At 29.3% G+C, this 17,768-nt stretch overlaps 1 protein-coding gene across 1 annotated transcript in view; it reads right to left on the bottom strand.

Moving 5' to 3' along the window:
- Positions 1 to 17,768, bottom strand: part of LOC142318940 (tonsoku-like protein) — a 90,629-nt gene that overhangs the window by 14,580 nt on the left and 58,281 nt on the right. Inside the window, exons 21-25 of the mRNA XM_075355620.1 lie at positions 15,285 to 15,406; positions 12,786 to 12,964; positions 6,076 to 6,254; positions 5,750 to 5,872; positions 2,629 to 2,782 (exon numbers count right to left, since the gene is read on the bottom strand). Coding sequence (XP_075211735.1) covers positions 2,629 to 2,782; positions 5,750 to 5,872; positions 6,076 to 6,254; positions 12,786 to 12,964; positions 15,285 to 15,406 — 757 coding nt within the window. The remainder of the gene's footprint in view (positions 1 to 2,628; positions 2,783 to 5,749; positions 5,873 to 6,075; positions 6,255 to 12,785; positions 12,965 to 15,284; positions 15,407 to 17,768) is intronic.

The raw sequence follows: 17,768 nt of genomic DNA, 5'->3' as shown, positions 1-17,768 counted from the left end.
ACTTCCAAGCTGTTAGTTCTTTAGGATTCAGTTTGGTGTCAAATATATTTTCACAAATTAATTTTCTTATTTGTGGCCTGATGAATATTCCCTCTTTTAATTTGGCTTCACATAATTATGAAAAAAAATCTCAGTTACATATTTAAAATCGTCACCATCTTTATCTAATGCTTTCACAAAATTCTTCATCGGGCCTAGTTTTATATGTAGAGGTGGTAAAATAATACAATCTGATCTGCTTTGACAAGGGGAATATTGATAACATTTTCCTTTCCTAGGGTAAGCTGATTTCTTTTTGATCAGTCTTTAACTGCATGGTTTTTATCTGTAGCCTGACTATCCCACAAACACAAGAAACACATATTTTGTAAAACCGCTCTGAAGACCAAGAAGAAGCACCATCACTTTCGTCAGCAATGATTCACCATGATTGTTCATTATACTTAATAGCTTTTAAAATTTGTGACATCTTTCAAATGTTTCTTTCATTTCTAAAGCATGTGCCACCAGTATAGAAGAAAACTTACTTGAGTTATGCCACAACACTGCCTTTAAGCTTCTTTTTGATGAGTCTATAAATAAATGCCAATCATGAATAACATATTCAATGTCCAGTTCAGACAGTAGCCTCGTAATATCATGGCAGGAACAAATTAAATCATCTCTTCTAAAGTATTTCAGTAAAGTTCCATTTTGATTTCTATATACTGAAATTTTAGTATCCTCGTTTAATGAATTCGTATCCTCGTTTAATGAATTCCATTCTTTAAGACGTGAACCTAGGAGTTCTGCATATTGTTTCAACAAATACAAGTCACAAATTAGGTCGCTCAGTTCAGCCTGTTGATGAGGTGAGGTTCAGTATTTGATTCTCCTGGAATGTAATTAATATCTATTGAAGTTGACGATTCATCGATTGAGCCTACTTGAAAATCAGAAATCTCTTTCCAAGAAGTTGGAGGAATCTGTAAATAAGCACCATGAAGTACTGGTCTCATAGCAGAACGAACATTTGGGTATGCAATACTGCTTTTTTTTGTTTTAATTAAAACCAGTAACATTTGTTAACCAAAAATAGCAGTCATCATAATGATTAGTAGGCTCTTCTTGGCAAATCATAGGACTGCCAAAAGGCACATGCTCTTTTATTCCTTTTAACCAGTGGGTTAGTTTAACGTAGCATTTGATGCATGCTACATGTGGAGCCCAGGATTTATCTTGGTCTCCCAAGGGACAGTCAAAATAATGTTTGTAAGCAGTTATCAGCAGATTCAATACTGATTTTCATTGACTTTTCATGGTGAATTCTCTGCAAATGCAACAAAAAATATTTGGAGAATTTTTACAAGCCCGATTTTTATTCATTGTAAAATTCAAAATGTTTTAATGAATATTTAATATTTAATTTCAATTTTAAGTATATTGAAATATTACAGAAATACATTCTTAATTATAAAAATAATTAAGTCTTAATTTATAAATACTTAATTACTTAAAGTACTTCATAAAACTGTTTCACCATGGAGCGCAATAAAACAACGAGAAAAACATAAACACATCTTAACAAATCTTGATGTTCAATAAAATAATATCAAAAGTTGTTCTGTCATAAAAATCATTCACTAAATTTATGGCATCACTTATGAAACAATCTTTATACTATGTGCATGATAAATCCACTACAACTAAAGAACAGAGCAATTCAGACAAAGACTTGAACTCATACTGAAGAAAATTTTATCACGTTGAATTATTCCTTACTTGACTCACTGACAAGTCTGGATTGACATGAAATGACATCATTAGACTGTTATGCATCAAATATAGGTCTACAGCAAGCACCACAATATAAATCAGATGTGAATAAGCAAACACACAAATGTACTTACTTATTTGTATCGTTTGTTCCATGAATGATGGAACAAATTAATTTAAGGGGTGATAACTTAAGAATGTTACACGATGAGTTATTTTGAAATGCATATTCAGATTCAGCATATAAAATACTATATAAACACCTATCCCTTTTCATTCCCAATTTTTTTGTTGACCATGATATTAACACCACAAAACATTTTACGAAGGCCCATTCGCTGTTAGGTACTGAAGAATATACTAAAAGGATAGTAAAATAAAAGTGCAGCTATCACTGCCAAGGAATGAGCATCAAGATTTGTTGCGCTACCTGTAAGTGTTAAGCATCATTGTTTAAAAAATATATTAGTTATTATGAATAGTAATAAGTAATCTTAATTTATAAAAATAATTCATTTTAGCACTTATTCTTTAAAAGAAAACTAATCTACTTATTTAACATTTAGTCTTTTTCTTTTTTTACACATTAAAACATGATTTAATAGTCTGCCAAAAAAATCAGACATATTTATTCTGACACAATTTACTTATCATATTTATTAATGGCTACAGGTAGAATGTTTATTTAGTGTGGAAGTTTATTTGTAGAAGGTAAAATATTAAAAAGTTTAAAACAATAATAAAAAAAGCATTATTTATAATTTAAGTATTTCCTTTCCAAAAATTAAAAAGAGTTGCTGGTAAATTTCATAATTTTTTGGCATGATTGAATCTTAATAGATGTATTAGTAAATCGATGATAAATATACATACCAAGAGAAAATTCAGGTAGTTCTTTAAATGATGTCAATGAAACTGATGACATGCGAAGTGTGTGCAAAACAGGTGAAAATGACATAAAAGTGCTTAGAGGACGCAAACAATCATCTGTTAGATTATTAAAACTGATATCTAAAATTTCTAAATTCTGAAACAAACATAATTCATATAGTTAGTAACAAATAGTTCAAAGGAAAGTTTCGTTAAAAAAATAGAAAAATTCAAATGAAGCACATTAATGTGAGTAATTTGCTACTTTTTTAAATTTGCAATTCAAATTTTAAATTAAAAGAAAGAAGAAAATAGAACATTAATTAAAAATTTTATTTTTTCTCCAAGAAATATTGCATAAGGTGTATCTTACACAACTTACTAGTAAATTAATTTCCACATAAATGTCTGATATCAACATGCTTATTTTGTTTTCTGAGTAATTTTTTTAATTATGTTATCAAGTAAGCTGAAAGAACATCACTTCCTTTCAGTATGTTTAAGAGGGAAAAGTACTTAATGATAAAATATTGCCTTCTGATTAAAATTAATCAAACCTTTTAAGAAACAAATAAACACTTCTCCTAAAATAACTGAACACTTATCATGCTACCCGAATAAGAAGCCTCCTGACTTACAAAAGCATTTATCTTTTGGTATTTTGAAAGTTCATAAAATTTTTCACTTTTAACCTATTAGGATAATTCATTTTTCAATTTAATATTTTATTTTTTCTGAAATGTAGTTTGTATGCAAATAAAAATTAAGATAAAACCAAAAAAATTAAGATATTAACTTTCATTTGTAGCTTACAATGTCATACAAATAAGTCCATATTTATCTAAGTATAAAAAACATTTAAATATCTAGAACTTTAAATTACAATAAAAATGAAACCAGTTTAATAATACAGATTTTGTACAATCAATTTTGAAAAAAAGGATCAATACCACATAACAATTGGTTATACATAACTATAACTTGCTTGCTTTTTCCTGTTTAGCCTCCGGTTACTACCGTTTAGATAATTCTTCAGAGGATGAATGAGGATGATATGTATGAGTGTAAATGAAGTGTAGTCTTGTACATTCTCAGTTCGACCGTTCCTGAGATGTGCGGTTAATTGAAACCCAACCACCAAAGAACACCGGTATCCACGATCTAGTATTCAACATAACTATAACTATTAGTTGTACAATACTACATAACTAATTATTTCCCGGTTGAAATATGAAAACAAAAAAAATTTTTAAATCTTCAAGAATAAATATTCAGATCAAAAAAATAATAAATGTAGAAATAGAGCTTAGAAATAAATCAGACAAAAATGCTTGACTATCACAGTAACATTATCATTGTAACTAAAATCAGTACACACTGTATGAGACAGATTCATAAAGGATCGTTTGGTCATTAAATAAAATTAACTCGTGAGAAAAGGTTTTTACTTAACAGTTTTACTTTATTGCATATCTACTTTACTTTTCCACATAATTGCGATTCAGTTCTACGCACTTTTGCTTAGAACATAATGCTGCACCAGTTTCTTTAAGCCCTCTGCATAGAAGTTCGTTGCCTGGGAACTGAATCAGTTGACGACGGTCTTGAGTTCCTCCTCGTCGTTTTCAAACCATTTTCCACCAAGCCAATTTTTCAAGTGTAAGAAGAGGAAGCAGTCGCTAGGTGCAAGGTCGGGACTATATGGAAGGTGGTAAAAAAAAGTTCCCAACGAAAATCTTGAATCTTCTTCTTGGTTAAGGGAGCAGTGTGAGGACGGGCGTTATCATGAAGGAGGATTATGTCGGACGACAATTTCCTGCATTGTCAATTTTGGATTGCATGTCTCAGTCTGGTGAGCATTTCACAGTTCACATCAGCTGTAATTATTGATCCATGTTCCATGAAATCAAACAAAATCATGTCCTTTTCATCCCAAAGAACAGTAGCCAACATTTTTTGACTCAAGTACGGAGATTGCTTAAATATTTTTTGGTTTTGGGGAACTTGAATGATGCTACTGCATTGACTGTTGTTTCAATTCTGCATTGGTGTAGGATATCCACGTCTCGTCGCCTGTAACAATGTGGGAAAACAAATCATCTCCATCTTATCAATAGCAGTCCAAAAACGCTCGTCCACTGCACATTCCTTGCTTTTTGTGTTGGACGGTGAGCATTTTTGGAACCAACCTTGCACACAATTTGTGATAACTGAGCTTTTCTGTGACAATCATGTAGACAGAGGTGCATCCAAATGCAGAAATTCATCAGCCAGAGCACTAATTGTCAATCGCCAATCACATTGCAGTTTTCGGTTCACTTGTTCAAAGATTTTGTCGGTCTGAATACTGGGCCTGCCACTCCACTCTTCATCATGCATATTTGTGTGGCCATTTTTAAAGTCTCAACACCATTGTCTAACCTTTCCTTCGATCATTATTGTAGATCCATACACTAGGCACAATTCCCGATGAATTTCAGCAGCCGAAGATTCTTTTCCACACATAAATCGAATCACAGAGTGCACTTCACAATTGGCAAGAGAAACGATTATCGCGGACATTGTGACACAAATGACTACTTAATCAAAACAACTGCAGTGGCTTCGTAAATAATCTGTAGATGGCCCTGCATGTGTGAAACTGTGTTCAGATCCACTAATATTTAAATACAAACCGACGACCCTTACTTTATAAATATGACTCATAATTGGTACTTCTGAAAATTAACTAGTTTTTGATCATCAACAAACCTGTAAAAATGTCATTTTTGCCATTTATAAAAGCTAGTTTTAATAAGATTGTTAATTAACTAGGGGGTAATATTGATGAATCATTCAGAATATAGAAATCTCAGAACCATACAGAAGGTTTAACAATGTTAAATTTAGTCTGCATTTTCAATAACCCTCTATTAAGGTGATATTCCAAACAAATAAATGATTTTTTAACTCAAATTTTGTCAAAAATATATATCTTAAAGTGAATTTTTTGTTAACACCTGCTCACCATTTCTTACACAGAGATCTACTCCACTAAGTAAATTGAAAATTTACTTAGTTTAGTGTTTCTACTTCAGCGTGTAAAAAAAATCTTTATATAAAACTAATTAAAAATTTTTCTTACCTGAAATCCTCCATTCTGAGAAGCACTTAGAGCCATATAGGAGAAACCATCAGAAGAAATATTATTACAACTAATGTCCAGTTCTCTTAATTGTGGAAGTCTTAAAATAACATCCATCAGGGCCTTTAACAAAATTAAGTTGTTGTTAAATACTTAATAAATTATGAATACAAAGCAATTTTTTCAATATATCTTTTATTAATGCTTTGAATCAATCATTAACACTAATAGTTACTCTCACTCAAGAATAAAGGAACAAAACCTTGCTAACTGATATTTTTAAGAACGGTAAATTTTTCAATGAAATGAATTAAAACTTGAATTACCTTCAGTCCGGTATCTTGGAGAGCATTTCCGGTCAATCTGAAATGTTGTAGAGTATTGTGATGCGACAATGCTTTAAAAATAGGAATAAGTTCAGCAGTTGTTAATCCATAGTTTTCTAAATCAAGACAAGTCGTAGCTTGGCAAGCATCTAACTGAGCTTCAACTTGTGTGTTAACAGCTTGGAAAAAAATTATACATATAATTCTATAAAATAAAATATTAACTGAAATGTTATGTAAACTATGTTACACTGATTTATAACACAATAGAAACATAGAAGGTAAAAAGACTGCTTACAGTAAAAAATTAATTTAAGATTTAAAATAAAATTTATGGGTTCCCTCATAATAGCATTGTGAAAGATCAAAATACAGTGAAATCTCTATAACAGATACCTCTTACCTAAGAGAAACTGAACAGACAGTTCCTTAACGCCCAGTCATTTAAAATTGAGGTTGTTAATAAATCCTCTAAACAGCAGATGTTTCAGATAATATATGAGAAAAACTCTGTTAAAAATAATTTGTGTGTTTATTTTTTACATGAATCAAGGTACACTAAAATGTAATCAAAGTTAACATTCATGTGTTATATTGTTATTGGTCAAAGGCATTCTCTTTTCTTTAATCTTTATCAGACTGATGCATATTCAACTGATGTTTGTTTATTCAACCAGATTTGCACCTGTTAGCAGCAATTCCTCATACAGCGAAAATAAAAATATTTTGGACTCATTTAAAACCAAAATGTTTTCATAAAGCAGGGTTTCTTAAAAGTAACATAACCATAAACAAAAATATAAACATAATAGATCACTGATTTCAGTGAATATGTGATGTTAACTGCTAAGTCAAAAAGCAGAAGCAGTTTGTTAATACTAATGAATTAATTTTATTTTTAATTCTAAATTATTAAAAAAATGGATAAAATAATGTAAGTAGTTGTTCAAATTTCACACCCAATATTTCACAACAAAAAGAAAATAGAAAAAGGATTTGCAGAATACAGTTGGAGATCCATTAAAGAGTACTCTGTTACTGAAGTGATTCAGCTGTAAAGGAAACAAAACGCCTAGCTGCAAGGTAGAAGGTTTAGTTCTTCATTAAAAAAACAATCTTATATAGAAAAATAAACTACTATTTTCTTTCACATAAAACAATTTATAAAAGATCTTTTTATTAAGTCAATGTATTTTTTAATTTTCAGTTTTTTTTATCAACATTTTTATTTTTGCACTGAAACTTGTGTTTTCAATTTCTGTCAAATTAAAGTGAACCAACTGATTGAATTATAAGCTTTACCCAGACTTTTATGTGTAACATTCAGCTACTCTAAAATAATGTGGCTGGACCTTATACTCAACAGGGACAGTTTAATTGAAAAACGTCTGTAGTATTGTGCTGAACTTCCATATCTTATAGATCTACTTTTAAATTTAGCTAATTAATTTCAACTTATAAAACTGGCATAATAATGCTTTCAGTTATTTTTTAAAGTTATCTTCAATGACTGGAACTGTAATTTTTAGTTAAGACTGACCCAGATTTAGAAATATAGCTTAAAAGTGTACGCATAATTATTATTAATTATAATGGTAATATATGATTTAATTCTTAAGTAAAATGCATAAATTGGATGATGATACGTTCAGTGAAATTAATTCAATTTTTTTAGTGATAAAGACTGGGTAGGAAAATCTAAGATAGTTATCAAAACATGCATCCAATTAATAAGATGAAGTAACTGCATGTAGTTTCCTCATATTGACAGACATCATGATAGATTCAAGTAAGTTTGCAATAGTATTGACAATATATTAGTTTGTACTCCCTCTATGAATCATGAGACCTTGCCGTTGGTGAGGGTGCTTGAGTGCTCAGTGATACAGAGTAGCTGAACTGAAGGTGCAACCATATCGGAGAGCTATCTGTTGAGAGCCAGACTAAGGAATGATTCCTGAAAGGGGGCAGCAGCTCTTTCAGTAGTTGTTAAGGGTGTAGGTCAGGAGGAGTTAAATGGCCATATCAACATCACTCAATCTTCTGAGTACTGCGCAGCTGAAAGGAATGGAAAACTACAGCTGCTTTTCTTTTTTCCCAAGAAAACGTAACTCTGCAATTTCATATAACAAAGATGGAGGAGCCTTCCTTGGTAAAATGTTCCAGAGGTAAACTAGTCCCCCATTCAGATCTCCAGGTGGGGACTACTGAGGAAGGAGTCACCAGAAAATTAAAAAATTACACTGTATGAGCCTGAGCGTGGAATGTTACAAGTATAAAAAAAAGGTTGGTAGGTTAGAAAACTTAAAGGGAAATGGAAAGGTTAAATATAAATGTAGTAGGAATTAGCAAGGTTCAGTGAGAGAAGGAAAATGACTTTTGGTCAGGTGATTTCAGAATAATTAACTCAGCTTCAAATAAAGAGCAGGCAGGAGTAGGGTTCATAATGAACAAGAAGATAGGGAAGAGCATAGATTATTTCAAAATGCATAGCGATAGAATCATTGTAAAAGGATAAAATCAAAACCTAAGCCGACATCGATTGTTAATGTCCCACGATGATGATGAGATAGTGTATATGAAGAAATTGACAGAGCAATTAAATACATAAAAGGGGATGAAAATTTAATAATAGTTGGAGATTGGAATGTAAACATTGTAAAGGGCAAGGAAGGAAATATTGTGGGTGTGGGTGAATGTGGGCTGGGCAAAAGGAATGAAAGAGTTCATCTTATAAAGTTTTGCAAGAAGTATAATTTAATAATTGCCAACACTCGGTTTAAAAATCATAAAAGAAGAATATACATATGGAAAAAGCCAGGTGATACTGCAGGGTATCAGATAGATTAAATCATGGTTAAGCAAAGATTTAGAAATCAACTCATGGACTGCAAAGCTTACCCTGGAGCAGACATTGATAGCGACCATAATTTAATGATAATGAAATGCGTAGATTGGGGTTTAAAAACCTGAAGAAAAGGTGTCGGATGAATTGGTGAAATTTAGAGAAGCTTCAAGAAGAGGAGGTAAAGAAGATTTTTGAGGACATTGCAAGAGGTCTGAGTAAAAAAGACAAGGTAGACAATATAGAAGAATGGGAAAATGTTAAAAAGGAAATTCTAATATCAGCAGAAGTGAACTTAGGTAGAACAAAGAGAACTGGTAGAAATTCTTGGATATCAGAGGATATATTGCAGCTTATTGATGAACATAGAAAATATAAGAATGCTAGTGATGAAGAAAGTAAAAGGAACTATTGACAATTAAGAAATACTATAAACAAGAAGTGCAAATTAGCGAAAAATGAGTAATTAAAGAAAAGTTTTCAAAAGTGAAAAGAGAAATGATCATTGGTAAACAAAACAGATGGAGCATACAGGAAAGTTAAGGAAAGTTCTGTGGTACATAAATTAAAATCTAATAATGTGTTAAACAAAGATGGTACAACAATCTAAAATACGAAAGGAAAGGTTGATAGGTAGGTGGAATATACTGAAGAGTTATACAAAGGAAATGAATTAGAAACTGTTATATAGGAAGAAGAGGAAGTCGAACAGGGTGAAAGGGGAGAATTATTAAGATCTGAATTTAAGAAGCATTAAAGAATTTGAATGTTAGAAAGGCTCTTGGAATAGACAGAATACCTGCAGAATTACTGTGCAGTACAGATGAGGAAGTGATAGATACATTATACAAACTGGTGCGTAATATTTAAGAAAAAGGGAAGTTCTGTCAGACTTCAAAAGTGTTATTGTCATGATTCCAAAGAAAGCAGGAGCAGATAAATGTGAAGAATTCAGAACAATTAGCTTAACTACCCATGAATCAAAAATCTTAACTAGAAATCTGTACAAAAGAATTGAGAGGAGAGTGGAAGAAGGTTAGAAGACCAATTTGGTTTCTGGAAAAGTATAGGGACTAGGGAAGGAATTTTAGCCCTCAGATTAATAATGCAAGGAAGATTAAAGAAAAACAAACCAACATACTTGGTATTTATGGACCTAGAAAAGGCATTCGATAACGTAGACTGGAATAAAATTTTAAGCATTTTAAAAATTTGCAACTAGTAGAAAACAGTTCTATACTTTTGAAAGACATTGTTAGGTTTTTCAAAGAATTACTTTCGTATGAATTTAAGCAGTAACAAGAGCTGTTTAAAGTGAATTCACATCGCTGTTGCCTTTATTGTTCTTTAAACAATATTCAGTAACTTTATGTAGTGTATAATACATGTTTCCTATTTCTTTTATTAATCTTATTCTTCAACAATATGCTTTAATTAATCAAAAATTCAAATGAAAAATACAGCTTCAGCAGCAGAATCGCAGGATATTCATCATAATCAAAAACATAATATTAAAATCATCAGTCTCTATCAGAAGCCAGATCTTTTCAATATAAAAAATGTAACAGGACACACATACAGATCCATTATTACAGAAATTAAATAATTTAGTTAAGTAATTAAGGAAAGTTTTATGAATATTTGACTTGACGAATATTTTTCAAATGTCCATGAGTGATACCACAAATTTAATTTATTACAAACTCTATCCAAACTAAATCTCTTGAATATAATTGACTTACAGAAGTACAATAACATTTAATATAATTTATATATAATTAGTATCCCTGTTACGGCTCTGCCCACTAAATGGTTACTTACGTTTCCTATCACAGTCAATTTTTATTTTGTTTTTTTTAGTCAAGTAACCAGAGGCAGGTGCAGCCAATCATGTTGCAGGTACAGTAACAGTGGCAGGACTGCTGTGCTGTATATCATTGTACACCTTAAAAATTGAAATAAAAAAAAACCCGAAAATGGTTTTTGGATATTTATCTGAAGAATATTTGCAAGCCCAAATGTAGTGAATATCCTGTTTAGTACAGTCAGAAATGGGGAAATTGCAATCACTGTTCAAAACATTTTACCTTTCACCCCTTTTTTAAAATTTCAAAAAATCTAGAAATTATTTAGTTATTGTTATTCACAGGAAGATTACACATATCAAAAGGTAGTTAATTTTTTTTTTAATTCAAAATCTATTTTAACCTTAAAAATTGGAATTTTGATAAATCTAAAAATTGGTCTAGATATTTACATGTAGATTACACATACCAAAAATTAAGTTGCTATTTTGTTACCAAGAGACTCAAAAAATCTAGAAATTAGTTTTTGTAGATATTTGCATGAATATTACACACACCAAAAATCAAGTTGATATCTTTATTTATTAAAGAGAATTAAAAAGAAAACAGTAAATTTAATTTTTACTCCATTTTAACCATTTAAACTCAGAATTTCAATAAATCCTTTCTTAAAATACATACACTTACACAGTAAGAATATGTATACAAATTGTCATCAATTTATCTTCAGTAGTTTTTGCTGGCCAGGTTGATTATGAATCACTCACGACAAATTGTTTTATCAATCTACATATGTATATATATACATTAGAACACTCATGCTTTACTTTTTATTAATACATGTTGAAATTATAATTGAATTTTTTTATTCATGTTTGAAATAAAAACATAAACCACTCCACACTCTTATAAATACATAAGTGAAATGAAATTAGAAGCATAGTATATGCATTAGAAGCATATACTTCTAATTTTGGAGGAAAATATTGAAGATTAGATCCTAATCTCTTGAACTAGGATTAATATCAAAATATTCTATTTTTTCAAGGTAATATTAATTATTTTTAATATCTGGATGAACAATCTGACGGGTAGCTGCCAAATAATTACAAAGGTGTTACAACTGGTACATTACTTACTACAAACATAATTTCACTAATCACTAAGCAACCAAAGCTTCAGATCATCAATCATTTCATTCAGTACATCATTTATAGCAGACCTGAAATCAACAATCTGTTAATTTTAAATGGCATATTTATCAATAAAAAAATCAGATAAAAGCCTAACAACATTACACCATTAAAGTGAAAAAGAAAATTTTTTACATTTCCACTGATCTAAACAACTAGACCAATTGAAATAACTCATTTAGAGGGGAAAAAATTGTTACCTGGACTTTTATAAGTGAAAATGGTAAAGGGGCTTATAATAAGCATAAAAAAAATAAATGAGTGAGCTGGGATGGTGGAGGGTTGAAAAGGGGTGAAAAATGGTATTATTGCGATTTCTGGTAAAAGATGATATCAAAAAAATTTTTGGTTATTTAAGACACAGAAAGGTATACTTTAACCAAGTTTCGTCAAAATCAAATTATTTTTGCAGAAATTAAAATTAAAAAACAAAAAAAGATTTTTCTCTGAAATTTTGAAGTTATGTGAAAAAATGACCTCTACAAAAGTTGTAGATTTTTGCATGATCTACAACTTTTGTATTGGACAATTTTTTTTTCAACCCCCCTTCCCCCGCCCCCCTACAACCACCCAAATCATCACTCCACCACCACCACCGCTCTTGCATTTATTTTTTTTAAGTTTATTATAAGCCCCTTTACCATTTCCACTTATAAAAGTCCAGGTAACAATTTTTTTTTAAGTGTAGTTTGGTTGGACTAAACTCCCTTTGTTAACCAAGAAAAAACTATTGGTTTTTTATTGGTAACAAATAAATTGATAACAATTTATTTAACAAAAATATTTTTACTTATTGTATTAAGAGTATCTTAAGTAAAACCCTAATCAATAATTTTAACTAAACAAAAACATTAAGCAATTACCAACCAATTTTAGATGCGGAACATGCATCTTTATATCTCTGAATAATGGGAGTCAAATTCCATGAAGTTACTACAGCACGAATTTCCGATCCCAAGTCAAAAATAAGAGAAAGGGGATCGCTTGGAAAGAGTAAAGCTCCTTCTACAGTCTGTAGACTTAATTTTGGTTCTAAACCTTCCATACTGAAAAAAAAGATATTCTCTAAATTCAGTTATTGTATGTTACGCTAAATTATTACTAACTACATAACAGTTTTTAATACTACTTCAAATACTACACTGACTATAATTAGATGTTGGTTTCTCTTTTAATTAATAACATGATATGTTCAAGAGTGAAAGGTAAGGATAGTTCAACAAGAACAAGAGGATAGTAAGAGCAATAGTTTTCTAATCTGAGCTGTTGGCTTGAATTTGATTCAGACCCTTTTAAAATATAAAAGCTGATTCATGTCAACTTTATATAACAAATGTGATTCATGTCTTTTATAATAAAAGGGAAAAATAATAAATAAAATAAAAATAGTTAAATAAATATAAGGGAATATCATAGGAAAATAATAAAATTATTATCTAAAAATCCGGATAATGTAAAAAGCAACATAACTAAAGAACCATATAAAATTGAATACAGCAAAAGAGACTATAATAAATATTATACTGGAATGAAAAAACTAACTTTTTTTGAAAAATCTGAAGACAAAGAAGCCATGAAATATGAGACTACATATAATTCAACTATGTTAAACATATGAAAAAAGATAATTGTAAATTTCAATGTAAATATTTAAAAACAACAAAATATATATATGTTACAGTAAATTTGATTAATCAAGTGATTATGCATAATTACCAGTGAATTTGGTTAATCATCTCAAATGTTGGAGAACTTAAAAATATACCAGTCATTTTACATATTCTCCATATTAATATATTAAAATAACTCAATAACCAGTAGTTACTGAATTTATTATTTAAATAATTAAAACATCACTGTTAATTAGTCTAGTCAAGATTAGTGAGCGTACGTTGTTTGGTTAGATTATGTTGATTCTGTGTACTGACGAATCATATGTATAGCAACATAACCTATAGTTATCAAAACACAGTCATCAAACACAACCTACAGTCGCTCACTTCATCTAATTAACGTTAAATATATACAAATTATATATGTTATTCTCCAAAATTGGAGATGATAAATCAAATTCATCGGTAATTATGCATAATCATCAGATTAATCAAATTTACCTAACATATATGTTAAGATTCGTACTTCCTTTCCTTCTTTTATGTAGAAAAAATAAAGTAAAACTATAACTGTCTAGTTCTTAATCATTATAAATAAATTGAATTTGTCTATATTCAGTTGGCTCTGTTAATAGCTAATAATTTTATACGAATATTGTAACAATACAATCTAATAATTCTCTATGGTTCAGTCTAGTACCAGCCATCAGAGACTCAATATGTTTTATAATATCAATGTATAACTAATTAACATACAACAATGCTATATGTATAAAATTTTATGTATTTTTAGATCAACATTTAAATTTATTTTGATAATTTTTTAGCATTATATATATTTTCTACTGAATTTTTTAAATCAATTTTCTCAGAATTAATTTTATTTAAAAATTTTGTTCAAACTATTTATTTGTTTAATAGCAATTTAAGGAACCTAAAGAAAAATAAAAAAAATTTTCAACTCCATTTTTTGAGCTTTACTACAGTTCTTTCTAAAACTATTACAAGTACAGTTCTGGGACCTATTTTATTCAGTTCTGTAAATTTTTTTCAAAGAGTTTATAAATTCTTGGAATTCCTTATTTCAATTCCAACAATTACATTTTGGCTTCATTTTACGCTTAGAATAGGAATCAAAGCAAAATATTTTGCTAGAAATAACTTGAAATCTACTTGTTTCCGGATATTCTTCACAGGAATGTTCTCCTTATATAAGTATCCCTGGTGAATGCAGTTTTTAATTATATTATATAACTGCAGAAAAGGAAAATAAAAAGACACGATTGTTAAGATCTAAGATACCAAGAATATACTTCCGGTAGCAGAAATAAAAGTAGTATTGAAGAGTTTAAAAAAATAAAGACATGGAATCTGAAAAATAAATGAAAAAGAATTAAATTGGGGTAGTAGCTCCAATATTGAAGGAAAGAAATTGAATTGTATTGAAAGAAACAGTACAAATGAATTTTGGGTAAACATAAAAATTGTCCCACATATAGCAGAAAACAAACAATTCAACTTTATTTCAAAATGAATAAAGAAGCTATGGGTTCCTACAATTTTTAATAACGAAAGACAAAGCAGATTGATGAAGAAGGAACAGGCTTTTACATCAAATGTAATGTATAACATATATACAAAATATATATAAATATATTATTAACTACGAACTAGGCCATAACAGGGAATGAAAAAAAAAATCAATTACATAAAAATCATTCAATTTCATTTCAATTAGTGTAACTATTCTTACCTTTTATATCTACGGGCTGCTTCTTCAGCTAGCCATGAGATAGTCAGTTCATGATCATTTGGTACAACAACGAGCAATAATTTATTCTCTACTAATACTTTAACAGTACGTAGTCTACCACCCTGATAAGAAAAATATCACAATTTAATAAATCACTACTAAACAAATGCAAAATATTATTAATGATAAAAGAATACACTTCTGGTGCAACAAAAATAAAAGTACTTTGGAAACTCACAATACCATTCAATTTTTTAAGGCCAGGTTTTTTCCTGAAAGAATAATATTTTGTTTTTCTTTTTTTGATAACTTCAAACAACATGATGCATCATAATAATTATTAATGAACATTAAATATTAATGTTTCATACATTAATATTTGAAAAAGCAGGACTAAAAACAAAATTTTGGGGGGAAATGTAGGATTATGCTGAATAAAAAATAAAGGCTATTACCTGGAAATCTTCAAAATCACTAAAACTCTTGGAACTTATTCTGCATATTCCTGATAAAATATTGATATGTATGACATTAATAAATGTCTATGAATTAAAGTGATAGTATTTTATAGATTAAAAGGTTGACATAACTGCTATATTCATCAAAAATCAAATTGTTAATATTTTGGGTCATATGATCTACATTAATGTTTTATAGCATTGCTGTAGCACAGAAATCAATTGTACTTTGCACAGTTGCTAACCTTTGAGGGAAGAAATCAAATATATTCAATCGGCTTGTAAAGCCTAGAAATAGACTTATCCCACAGCTGTATAAAAATACATAACTGATCTCTATGTTTACAATAATGCTTCATTCAGATCTTGACGATATAGCAATTTCCTTGTCACTTGGCCAAAGAACAAGTTTATGTATTACTTGATGACGTTTTCATCAGGTATATACACCTGCTAAGAAAATATCTTGTACACTTTTCAGTTTATTTTCACTTGAATATTTTTTGTTTTAATTGCACTAAAAATTAAAATTTTAAATACTGTACAATTAGAAAGCTTCAATTGCAATTGAATGACTAAAGCATAATTCTGCATTATCTGCAGTTTTCATATACCTACAGTTAAAGAAAGTCAAGCGCAAACAAAACTATATTTTTATATTAGTCATAGTAACTGCAAACAAGAAAATCTGATGATTTTGGAGTTCATCTACAGTGGGAGTAAATGGTTTATATGACAGATCATTTTATTGACCATACAGATGTAAATCACTCAATTACTGAGTTAAGATATTATTTAGCGTGTAATTTGAAGCTTTTTGAAAATTCACTAATACTTTGTAGATCTTGTTTGATTAAAATAATAAATAATTGATGATTTAAAAAATTAAACCTTTTAAAATTATATCATGAATTACTACCTGTAATTAAAGAGCTGCTTTAAAAGTATTAAATGCACAATTATATATTTCACAGCAATAAAATAAATATAAAAAGATTTTTTTTTTCTCCAAAGATATAAAGATGAATGATTAAAGCAACTATGTCCAATCTGCAGGCCAGTTGTTCCTTTTATGTGACCCCTTATAGATTTTACACAGATACATTTTTTATGCATTAAAAAATCTAAAAAAACTTACATTTTATACAAATAATTGAATATCTATGAATACTGGCTATAACCAGATAATATAACCAGGTAATATAGTTTTCAAGGCAATTTTTTATATTGAACTATTTATAACATTCATAGATTGCTCTTATAGTCTTCAATTTCTTTAATTTATGATACTAAACATACACAATATAAGAAATTTCTATTTTTAAAATAATTTGATTTAAAAATAAAATTAAAAAAAAAATTATGTTAGAAACAAAATATAAATAAGTTTAGTTAGATTTGGGGAATTTCATAAAAACCAATTATAAAAAAATATTATATTAAAAATTAAAAATATTTTGATTTTTTGAAAAATATTGTTTTATTACAGTAAAAACTATATAATAAAATTATAAGTAAGTTAAACAATTTACTTAAATAACAGGTACTCTATACCTATTGTCTATGCAGCATGCAGCTCACTTCACATTCCTAATATTTTATTGGCCCGATAATGATTTTGGGTTGGACATAGCTGGACCAAAGCATAATTGTGCATTATCAGCAGTTTTCACTTTAACTCTATACCTAGAGTTAAAGAAAGTCAGGCAGCAAACAAAACTGCAATTTTTGTTTATTAATCATAAAAATTGCAAACAAGGAAGCTGATTTTCAAGTCTATATATAGTGCGAGTAAGTGGATTTAGGAAAAGGGGATGCCAGGTCAGCCTAGCTTTCTACACTGCATGAGATTTACCTGTAATGGCCATGGAGAGAACTAGCCAGTGCTAGTTATATTTTTGTAGTTATAATTCTCATCGACTATACGTCAAGTCATAGATGTAGTAGACAATTAAAGTGCTTCAACATGGATAAAATTCATTCAAAAAATATTATTGTAAAGGTGTAAAAAATGACTGGAAGAATA

Source organism: Lycorma delicatula, chromosome 2 (genome assembly GCF_047948215.1).
Source record: "Lycorma delicatula isolate Av1 chromosome 2, ASM4794821v1, whole genome shotgun sequence".
NCBI lineage: Eukaryota > Metazoa > Arthropoda > Insecta > Hemiptera > Fulgoridae > Lycorma > Lycorma delicatula.
This window is presented reverse-complemented; position numbering and strand designations above follow the sequence as displayed.